Raw genomic sequence first — 12,471 nt, 5'->3', positions numbered from 1 at the left:
ATTTTTGTTCGTTCGTCTATATTCGTAATAATTTAGGCATTTATAGTTCAGCCCACAGATGACATATAGACTTAATTCTTCGTAGATTAGTTCCGTATATAGTTAAGAATTCCTCATTAAAAAAATTGGCGTTCTCCATTTGCGCTAAGGCGAGTAGATCGATCTACAAAATTTGACAATTCGTGTGAGAAAAACAAACATTTTTACAAAATCTGGGGGTTAGTGGCGGATATCTGCATATCTCGCTTGGAAAAAGGCGGTAATATCGGTAAAATGGGAGCTCAGTCTTTCACAAATGTCACCAGGAAATGTACCTGACGCCAGGATCGTGCAATCATCCGCATACGTTACACGAGGGGTAGAGGTTAAACTGTTCCGTAGATATCACCCCACCTTGGGGAACTGCCTGTTTCACTCTAATGGTCGTAGACCCATACTTATATATACCAAAATTAATGTCTCGACTAGCTGAGTCGATCTGGCTATGTGTGTCCTTCCGTCCGTCTGTCTGTCCGTCCGTCTGTCCATCTAAACCTTGTATTCACGCTACAGGTCGCAATTTTGATCGGATCGTCACCAAATTTTGGGTGTTGATGAGGGTCCTGAAGGGGAAGAAGCCAATTGATTTTGGTGATGGTTGGATAACATTTAGGGGTCGGAATGGGCAAAAAACTTATTTGGAGAAAAACTCAACGAACGAAGTTAAAAAATGTCACCTTTCTAACGATGTAAACGAGGTTGTCGTAGGTGCCGCAATTTAAACCCAACTTTTCTTTTTTGCGATTTTAATAATAATGACGAATATCACAGCTTTGGTTGGGGACCTTCCAAAAGCAAAGTCTGACGATGAATGTAGAAAATCTCATCTATTCAATGATGTAAAGCAGGTTGGCGTAGGTGGCCAAATAACGGAGATATCGCAATAGTCGGTAACACATCCCATTTTTTATTTTTTATAATCACGCTACACGTCCCAATTTTGATTGGATAGTCACGAAATTTTGGGTGTTAATGGGGGTCCAACAGAGGAAAAAACCTATTGATTTTGGCAAATGTCGGATATTATTCCGGTGTCGGAATGTGAAAAAAAACTTATTTGGAGAAAAGGCCAACGTTTTATTTCAAAGCGAATATCCCTCTTCTGTAAGAGGTATATCGAAAGCAAAACCTGGCAAGGAAAGTGGAAAATATCACCTGTAAAACAATGTGAAGTAGGTTGTCATAGGTGGTCAAACAACAGAGATTTCGCAATAGTCGGTAATGCATCCCTTTTCCATTTATTGTGCAATCATACTATAGGTCGGAATTTTGATCGGATCCTTACGAAATTTTGGTGGTTTAGAGGGGTCTCACAGAGAAGGAAGCCTATTGGTGGTTGGCGTACATCCCACTTTTCCATTTTTTCTTTAAGTTGTACTGACGATGCACTTAAATCCGTTTCAACTATATTGACCTATATTAATGAAGACATTCAGACCAAAGGCGCTAAGCTATCCCAATTTTAACATTTTGCACTGGGGTAGTGGTGTAGGGTATCACATAGTCGGCCCCGAACGGACGATACCTTTGGTTCACTTGTGTTTTTTTTTTTTTTTGATTTTAGCTAAAAACTTTAACCGCACCAGCATTCGACATTTGAGGTTCCCAGTGCTCGCAATTTTTTTTGGTATAACGGTAACTCCCCATTTTCGTTATTTTGAGGATTTTAGCTACAAACTTGCCATTTGAGGTTCTTAGCGATCACAACACCTCTCCACTGAAATTGTTCAATATAGGTCCATGTTTTTGTATAGCTTCCATATAACGGTACATCCCACATTTTACGTATTTAGAAAGTTTTAACAACTTTTTAACCGAACAGTCTGTTATTTGACATTTTAGGTTCAAAGTGGTCACAAAATTTTCCACCAAAAATTTTTAATTTGTCAGAAGTTTAGCTATATGTGTTGACCAAACTATATGTAATTTGACATTTGGGGTTCCCAGTGTTGACAAAATTTCTTTGTCAACATAAATCCACACTTTGATTCAGCCTCCCCAAATAAACGTGGCGCCCTATTGAAGAAATTGTTTGATATGTTTTCTGACCTTATGTAGGCATTTGGGTTTCCGTGGTCACAAAACAATTCCACTTAAAATTGTGGAAGGGAAAGAAAACTAACTAAGATATCTTTTATGGTGTTCGGCCCGGCCGAACTTAACGCTTTTTATAATTAATTTATTGTTGGAAATAGAGCTTAATGATCAATAATACATCCGAAAAAGGAAAGCCGACGACTCGAACCCACACACGCACCACTATGTGACATGACAAGTTTCGCCTTTGGTAAAGAAGGCTCCTCAGACATATCGGATGTGGGACGGCTTCGCTATCATCTTACTCTTTCAAATTCAGTTTGTTTTTTACAGTGCTGAATGTTTTTTTCCAGCCTTTGTATGGCTGTCATGACTAACGCTTAGCGTAGTCTTTGAAAGTTATGACTTTGGCTCTGAAGACTAACACGCCGTGACAACACTTTTTTCTTGTGTTGTTCAAGGACGTGGGTTCAAACCCCAGCCTGGCTCACCTGATTTTATTTATTTGAAAATTTTGCCTTTTTAGTCGAAAATAATTTTTAGTATTAATTTATAATTCAGTTCTCGTTGGAAATCGAGCTTAATGATCAATAATGCAACTGAAAAAGGAAAGCCGACGACTCAAACCCACACTTTTACTTTTTATTTGTAATGGGGGTAGCGATCATTCTTAATTTTTCCAAAATTTTTGCAACAAACCTCCCAAAAATACGTTTCCATTTTTAAATCCAATAAATTTTCTTAATAAAGTTAATTATTTCTCCTTTCACGATTCAATTTCATCAATTGGCTACTTTGTTAGGCTCTCTTGTTAGTAAATAATTTAATTTGGCACTTTTAAAGCAATCAATGCTGACATCACTGGAACTTTAGCCAACACCTTATTGGCGTATATGTTGAGGAAAAGTTTTTAAAAATCACCGTAACCAATTCTAGGAAACTTCACTTTTGTTAAAATCCCTAGTGAAAGCAACAATCTGAAAACTATTTAAATTCAATTTTCGTTTATATTTGTTGCATCCAAATATAAAACAATTAAAACGAGTTGTGTGTAGTAGGTGGGTAGGCAATCACCAAAAGGTAGCTGCTACACAAGCAGCACGAGCAGCAACACCAGCCAAAAACTGTGAAATCTTTTAAATGTGTCACAAAAATTGCTTTTTATTATTTTTTTTTTTTTGTTCCATTCTCCATTCCATTTTTGTTTTTGTACACTAGTACAAAGTATTTCAATTAAAAGTTTTATTTTCTGCCTAAAATGCTTGCCAACGAACAGTAAAACTACCCAGGACATTCTTAAAGGTGACCCCCTACAATTGATGCTGGTTGGTAAGAATGTAGACAATAGTCCCCCAATGCCACCACTTTGCCTCCAGCCGTTTAGTAATTACACTCATAGGGTCGTAGGCCACTACCTAGTGTTTAGTAATTGGTTTGGGGTGGCTGGACAAGGTTCATTCCCACTCTTTATAAAACCGGAAAATACCTCAACCGTCCTTTGTGAATGTCCTACATACAAGCTACTACCTACCACTACGTGTCTGTGCTTGTCTGTAAGGCACACACAAACGTATAGTTTTATAGCAACACAAGGGCGTTCAGATGTAGGAGATACAATAACAAGAACAACAAAAAACAAAAACGGAAAAACTTTTCCATTGTATGGCATTCAGAAAAGTTGGCCAGCTGGCTGGCTGACAAGACTTACCGACAACTTGCATCTGAGCATATGCTGTGGCGGTTGAAAATAATGGAGCATCGGCTGTAACTTCACAGGAAAAATTTCCAGATAAACCAAAGTTCACATTGCGTATAACAACTTGAGTGGCATTCGAAACACTCTCCTGTGGAAGAAAGTTGAAAAAAGAAGAAGAAGAGAAAAGAAATGAATTGAAATGGGTAAAAAAATGTCATGAAACAGTTTCTTGTTTTATTTTAATGTGAAAATAAATAGAACAAAAATATATGTATACTTCTTAAATGGAGATAAAAAAACACATGTACACGCAACTGTACTCTCGCGGAAAAATATCATTATTAAATCAGTCCAGTATTTTGGGCAATAAGTTGTTAAGTGACATAGAGGGACATATATCCCTTACAGAATTTAAAATGGCAAAACCCAGTTCCCTATTTCATTCCAAATATACACTGTAAATACCAGTTACCAATTACAGCAAATTTGGACCGAAAGTGTACATAATAAGTAAAAAATTATCATCAGCTTTTCCTACAGATATATAACCTCAGCCTATGAAAACAACCAATCACAGTAGGGGTGGATCTAAGTTAGCTTAGAGCAGATCCGTAATTAAAATATAAATAGCATTTTCGTAGGTGAAAACATAAGTTTTAGAACTTTTCATCGCAAATTTTTATGAGTTTGTGGGGTATCTACACAATGTGCACATAATAAAACAAGTTTGAAGGGCGCACCATGGCAAAAACCCCAATTTTTTGTCTTCGCCGATTGTTCATTTCTATATGGGATTCGTGGTTAATCACATTAAAACTAAGCAAACAAAAAAATTTGTTTGAAATAGTGAAAGGTTTGGGCATTGTATGCTCATAAACAATAAAAAAATCCCAATTTTGGAAAATGCGTCATTTTTGCAAAATCTCTAAAGAAAGAAATAGCTAATTCTCGGAAACTATAACAGATATTTTGTTCATTAGATTTTGTTATGTAGGTTGGATTGTTGCTTTTAAGAGCCCTTTAATAAGTTACCGCAGCGTTTAGGGGTTTTTGTACACAAATTGTCATTTTTATACCCTCCACCATAATATGGATGGTATAATTAAATTTGTCATTCCGTTTGTAACACATCGAAATATTAATCGGAGACCCTTTAAAATATATATATTCTAGATCAAGGTAAATTTCTAAGTCGATATAACCATGTCCGTCTGTCCGTCTTCAGTTTTTAAGATAGAGCTTTGTAATTTGGTATAGAAGTTTCTATTACTCTTAGGATGTTTGGTATTGAAAATTGGTTATATCGGTCCACGTTGTGATATAGCCCCCATAGAACGGTACCACACTATTTTCGATATTTTCAAGGTTTTAGCTTCATTATCACACAAAAATGGCTGAAACTCGGTATTTAGTTTTCGGTATTTAGTTTCTATTACTCTTAGGATGTTTGGTATTGAAAATTGGTTATATCGGTCCACGTTGTGATATAGCCCCCATAGAACGGTACCACACTATTTTCGATATTTTCAAGGTTTTAGCTTCATTATCACACAAAAATGGCTGAAACTCGGTATTTAGTTTTCGTTGCTGGTATACAACTCTTTCCCATAATTTTGTCGCTATAGGCCTATGCCTTTATATAGCCCCCATAGAACGGTACCTCCCGATTTTCGGTATTTTCAAGGTTATGTCCACAATAATCCATCGAAATGGCTGAAATTTGTTATTAGGTTTTCGTTGGGGGTATTCAACTTTCCCCTCTAAATAAATCGATGTAGGTCCGAGCCTTCATATAGCCCCCATAGAACGGCACATCCAAGTTTTCGGTATTTTGAAGTTTGTGGCCTCAATACTTGGGTGGCGTAGGGGATGAATGATACCAAGCAACGGTCTTGACCGGCTTTAACATGGCAAAGCCCAGGATTTATCTTGGTCCCTCTTTCATCTCAAGTGGACACTGACCTCCCCGTGGTGTCACCTGGGGAACTGCCTTTAACACCCGTTAAAGGTAGTGAGCTAACATGTGCCGCGCGTTCACCCATAAGAACGTTAAAAACTTGGGTTTGGGCGTCGGTTTAGTAACCCTCCCCTAGAAAAAAAACATCCTACTATGAAAAAACGAAAGAAAAGAAAAACAAACCCCTCTAAAGTTGACGAACCCCGCAAACGTTTTAAGGACCATGATCTGCGAATCTGCACCTGGAATGTTCGCACTCTTTATAGAGAATGTGCAGTCTTTGCATTGGCAGACGTACTTGAAAAGTACAATGCCGATATTACTGCCATACAGGAAATACGATGGATTGGGAAAGGCGTCACAACAACACCTAAAGGTGACGCACTGTATTATAGCTGCCATGACGTAAAGCACGAGTTTGGTTGCGGATTCGTAGTTAGTCGGAGACTAAAACATCTGGTATCCAGCTTCACCCCAGTGAATGAAAGACTTGCTGCAATTCGAATAAAAGCTAAATTCTTCAACATCAGCTTTATTTGCGCTCATGCTCCCACTGAAGGAAAGGACGAACAGACCAAAGATATATTTTACGAGCGCTTAGAAGAAACATATGACCGTTGCCCTGCCCATGACATTAAAATCATTCTAGTTAGTCGGAGACTAAAACATCTGGTATCCAGCTTCACCTCAGTGAATGAAAGACTTGCTGCAATTCGAATAAAAGCTAAATTCTTCAACATCAGCTTTATTTGCGCTCATGCTCCCACTGAAGAAAAGGACGAACAGACCAAAAATATGTTTTACGAGCGCTTCTAGGCGATTTTAATGCCAAAATTGGAAAGGAGAATATCTTTGGCCCAACAGTCGGGAAATTCAGTCTCCACAGTGAAACATCTGACAATGGTATGAGGCTGATAGACTTTGCAGCTGCAAAAAACATGGTAGTTAGCAGTACCAGATTTAATCATCTCGATATTCATAAGGGCACCTGGCTGTCTCCAGATCAAAAAACAAGTAATCAAATTGATCATGTTGTAATAGGTGGAAGACATCCAGCGTGTTGGATGTACGATCGTTCCGAGGCGCAAACATTGATTCGGACCACTACCTTGTTGCAGCAAAGGTACGTACCCGTCTAAACGTTGCAAATAAAGCACGAACAGACACAACGCGGAAGTTGGACATCAATAGGCTGCAAACACAACAGATAGCCACAGCATATTCCACTCAACTAGCCCAATTGCTTAACGCGAGCACTCCTTGTCCCGATAACATAACAACACAATGACAACATATTGCCCACTCCATGCAAACAGCCGCAAAATCCATACTTGGATTCCAGAGACCTCCACAAAGGAATTCATGGTATGACCAGGAGTGTCGTGCTGCTACCGAAGAGAAAAATGCGGCATATAGAGCTACTTTACAATCAGTAGCAACGCGTAGCGCACGAGAGAGATATCGGGAGAAAAGGAGAGAAGAGAAACGTCTTTTCCGCAAGAAAAAGAGAGAAATGGAAAAGCGGGAGTGTGAAAAAATCGAGATGTACACGAGCCAGAATGAAGTCCGAAAATTCTACCAAAGAGTGAAACATCAAACAGATTACAGATTACTTTGGTACGGCACATCCTCCTGTAGAGACCAGCAAGGTAACCTGGTAACAGATACAGATAGCGTGCTCAGGATATGGAAGGATCATTTCTACAATCTGCTGGTATCCAATAGTAGCGAAGGCGATGATACCACAGATCCAATCCCAGAAGATGGTATAGAATGTATACCGCCCGGCCAAGATGAGGTAAAAACAGCAATCAACCGGCTGAAGAATAATAAAGCAGCAGGAGCCGATGGCTTACCAGCCGAGCAGTTTAAAACCGGAGGCGACGCGCTGATAAGGTGTATGCATCAGCTAGTTAGCACCATCTGGCAGGAAGAACACGTACCCGACGATTGGAACCTGAGCATACTATGTCCCGTCCACAAGATAAGCCTGTATGCTCCAACTATAGGGGCATAAGTCTTCTCCCTATTGCCTATAAGATAGTATCAGGGATATTGTGCGAACGACTAAACCCAATGGTCAACGAAATAATTGGACCATACCAATGTGGCTTTAGACCTGGCAAGTCCATCATTGACCAGATATTTACCCTGCGGCAAATCCTAGAGAAGACCCAAGAGATGCAGATCGACACATTTCACCTTTTTGTCGATTATTAAGCAGCATTCGACAGTCCCCTCCGATCAAAGGTATTACACGCAATGTCTGAATTTGGTATCCCCGCAAAGCTCATTCGGCTTTGTAAAATGACTTTAACTGATGCTAGGTCCTCAGTTTAAAATTGAAAAGAAACTCTCCGAAGAATTTTGTACCAAAAGAAGTTTCAGTCAAGGAGACAGCCTTTCGTGCGATCTTTTCAACATTTTGCTGGAAAAGGTAATACGAGATGCAAATGTCAAAAGAAATGGCAAAATTTACACCAATAGCCACATGTTACTTGCCTATGCTGATGACATAGACATCATGGGACGATCAGTAAAGGAAGTAATTGATACCTTTAGGAAGGTCGAAGCAGAATCTGCGAAAGTGGGTCTGGCGGTAAACGGCGAAAAGACCAAATTGATGGTGTCGACGCGCAAAGCGTCCATAGAGCTCGGACTAACTGTGGAAGTTGGTACCTACAATTTTGAGGTAGTTAAAGACTTCGTCTACCTCGGCACTGCCATAAACACAACAAACAACATCAGTTGTGAAATAAGAAGAATTGTATTGGCCAACAGATGGTACTATGGTCTAAGTAAGCAATTTAAAAACAAAGCCACATCTCGTCAAACAAAAATAACACTATACAAAACGCTGATACTACCCATGCTAATGTATGGCTCCGAAGCATGGGTACTTGCGCAAGCAGATAAGGAAGTGCTTGGTGTGTTTGAGAGGAAAATTCTTCGAAAGATCTACGGGCCGATTTGCGTTGACGGTGAATATCGACGTCATATGAACCACGAGCTATATAAGCTATACAAAGACATGAATATAGTTAAACGTATCGAGATGCAACGATTGCGTTGGCTAGGCCATATCATGAGAATGAGCGATGATGAACCCGCTAAAAAGGCGTATGAATACATGCCACATGGCGGTGCACGCAGAATCGGCAGGCCTAAGCTTCGATGGAGCATACAAGTGGATGAAGAAATGAAAAGGCGCGGTATTCCAAAAAGTCAAGCGAAAAACAGAGAGGAGTGGAGATCATTTCTTAGTTTGATCTATGAAACAAATGTTCTGTAATGGGCCAACTAAGTAAGTAAGTAAGTAAGGCCTCAATACTTACTTACTTAGCTGGGCCATTACATAACGGTTGTTCTATAAGCCGAACAACAGTTGGTCCAATCTCTATAGACGCATTGTGCGTCGACACCATCAACTTGGGTGACGTAGGGGATGGAAGATACCAAGGAACGGTTCTGACCGGCTTTAACATGACAAAGCCGAGGATTTATCTTGGTCCCTTTTTCATCTCAAGTGGACTGGGGAGCTGGGGAGTGGTGTCAACTGGGGAGCTGCCATTAACACCCGCTAAAGGTAGTGAGCTAACATGTGCCGCGCGTTCACCCATAAGAACGGTAAAAACTTGGGTGCGGGCGTCGGGTTAGTAACCCTCCCCTAGAAAAAGCAGCCTACTATGAAAAAACGAAAGAAAAGAAAAACAAACCCCTCTAAAGTTGTGACCTCAATATTCCACCGAAATAGCTTCGTTGGGAATGCAAAACTTCCCACCTGCAATTTGTAGGTATAGGTCAGCGCCTTCATATTGCCTTCATTGAAGTGTACCACCCAATTTTCGGTGTTTTGAAGGTTGTGGCTTCAATATTCCACCGAAATGACTGAAAATTGGTATTTACGAGGGGCACTAAAAAACCTTCTGGCCTGGGCAACATGCAGTGTCGTCAGGCATTATTTGATATTTTTTGGAAAGTTTGAGAGTTTTTAGCCTAAGCGTACTTAGGTCAGTTTGACATGCGAGCATGTGTTGGATTGTTTTCAGTGGCTTCATTGAGACACCACCAAAACATGGTTTTTGAACGCTTTTACAGCATCTTCTGGCGACAAAAGTCATTAACCACGCTTGTTTTTCTTGATGTGCTGCAATCAAATGAATTCATTGGATCCCCAGTCAGGGCAGTATGGCGCATAACCCATCAATTCTACGTTTTGTCCGGACAAACCGGCGCTAGTTTGAATCGATGTGTGAGAGCTCCCATTGTCATGATGCAGAACGATTCGATTTCTTTTGTTCGTTATTCGAATTTCTCAGGAGACTTCAGTCAAACAAATTGTAGTGTAACACTTAGAATTAACCGTCCAACATATCTCAAGCCGTATAGTCGCCACACGGTCAGTTTTGCCGAAAACACAGGGGACCATTTATTTCGAAAGTCTCCTTCCATGAACAAATTTTGTTGGATTGGGCTCGCTTTTGAAGACCCAAATTGTCGATTCCTGTTTTGTTTCGGGCTCCTAAGCATAGATCCAAAATTCGTCATCTGTGACGATCTTATAAATGTCGTTTGTCAGATAGGTTAGTATCGTTGTACCTTCCAAAAATGGACTTATATTTAAAATTTTCGGAAATGAGCTTTTGTACCCTCTGAGAACCGGCAATGCCAAACTTCAGCCATTTCGGCTTAATAATGTGGCTAAAACCATTAAAGTACCGAAAATCGTAAGGTACAGTTATATGGGGGCTATACCAAAGCATGGACTTATGCCCATAATTTTTGTAATATAAGTTTGTTGATCACTAGGAGCCCTAGGCCGAACTTTTTATACCCTATACCATAAAATAGTCTCAATTAATTCGGTTTGAAAATGGGACTAAAAACGTAAAAATACCTGAAATCGGGTGGTACCGTTACTTGGGGGCTATACAAAACGTGGACCGATATAGCCCATCATCGAATGATTAACACAGACGGAGATCAGTGTACACTTGAGATGAGAGAGGGACGAAGATAAGTCCAAAGTGTTGCTATGTTAAAGCCGGTCAGGATCGTTGCTTGTATATTTCATTCCCTACGTCACCCAACGAAGACTAAAGACTAAACTTCGGTGGTATATTCAGTCTAAAACCTTGAAAATATCGAAAATCGGGTGGCACCGTCTAGGTGTCCTTGGAGTAATAGAAACTAAAAAACAGGCCCCCGAAATTCGTCTATAGCATTTTGGACCACGGGACATTCCTAAACATTTTCTGAAAACTGCATGAAGTTAGGTTCAGTAGAGTTGGAAAAATAATTAATTGAAAAGAGTGGGCGTTGTAAAATTTTATTTGCATGAAAACCTAAGTTGGCTTATGATGAACATTTCAAAAAGAGAATTATCTCAATCGGTCAAGCCGTTCTCAACTGATGTCATTTGATTTTTGATTGATTTTTATTGATTGATTTTATTGATTTGATTTTTATTTATATAGAAAATATAACATTTTTAAAGAAATATGGTATAGGGGAAGTACCCGCTCCCTCAGAAATTCAACAAAATTTGTAGCCCATTTTAACCGGGAACCATCCCTGTACATTCCCTGACAATTTCAGAAAAATCGGTTTAGTAGTTTTTGTAGAAAAGATAAAAATTGAAAATTGCAAAAAGAGGGCGTAAAAGTGGTTATGGTCAAATTTTATTTACGGGTTATGGCGAACATTTCACAAAAAGAATTTTCCAAATCGGTCCAGCCGTTCTTAACTGATGCCATTACCAACGAACGACATTTGATTTTTATTTATAAAGATTATTCTGCTGTCTGCTGGATTTGATCTTGCGAACTTCTGATTTGTAGCCGAACACATTACACACTGTGCAACCGTACTCATTAATTAGTAAGGAGTAACATAAGTAGTTATTTTTGAAGCATTGTGGCGTTTTTTTTTTATTGGGATAGCATTTGCAATTTTGTTTTTTCAAAATAGTCTGGCTTAATCCCATTGTTGTTGTTTTAATATTTTAAAACAACTATTTTATTAGTGGAAAAGATTTGGCATTGTTCGCCAAGGGGTAAGGCAGGGAATACTATAGTTTCGATCCACGCCACTGGATCTCATCAGTTCCCTTGTTTCATGTTTGTGGATATTCTCCACCGAAGTTATTTTTCAATAACTTCTTCAACAAGAAACTTTTAATACCCAAACATCAATCGTCAGCTCGAAGTATAAAGGTAAGTGAAGAAAAAAGTTCAATGAGAAGTTTTTCCTTGGCAACCTCATACAACTCCGACGAAAGTGTCTGCGAAAACAATTCAAACCTCTTCCACTTGTATGTGTCGTCGAATTTAGACGAATGCTTGGTTCGTCTGCTTTACAGCAAAAACAACACACGTCGTGCCAGTGTCTTCAATTTGAAGCATTGTGGCGTGTTTTTTTTTTTTTTTTTTTATTGGGATAGCGTTTGCAATTTTGTTTTTTCAAAATAGTCTATCTTAATCCCATTGTTGTTGTTTTAATATTTTAAAACAACTATTTTATTAGTGGAAAAGATTTGGCTTTGTTCGCCAAGGGGTAAGGCAGGGAATACTATAGTTTCGATCCACGCCACTGGACACTGGCACGACGTGTGTTGTTTTTGCTGTAAAGCAGACCAACCAAATTTTGGTGTGTGCATTCATCTAAATTCGACGACACATACAAGTGGAAGAGGTTTGAATTGTTTTCGCAGACACTTTCGTCGGAGTTGTATGAGGTTGCC

General features: G+C 39.2%; 1 protein-coding gene across 1 annotated transcript in view; it reads right to left on the bottom strand.

Annotated features, from left to right (window-relative positions):
• Positions 1-12,471, bottom strand: part of LOC141389028 (uncharacterized) — a 370,910-nt gene that overhangs the window by 241,222 nt on the left and 117,217 nt on the right. Inside the window, exon 4 of the mRNA XM_073960029.1 lies at positions 3,785-3,920. Within this exon, the coding sequence (XP_073816130.1) occupies positions 3,785-3,920 (136 nt within the window). The remainder of the gene's footprint in view (positions 1-3,784; positions 3,921-12,471) is intronic.

Source organism: Musca autumnalis, unplaced genomic scaffold (assembly GCF_047663935.1).
Source record: "Musca autumnalis isolate F117 unplaced genomic scaffold, ASM4766393v1 scaffold_1, whole genome shotgun sequence".
NCBI classification, from domain to species: domain Eukaryota; kingdom Metazoa; phylum Arthropoda; class Insecta; order Diptera; family Muscidae; genus Musca; species Musca autumnalis.
This window is presented reverse-complemented; position numbering and strand designations above follow the sequence as displayed.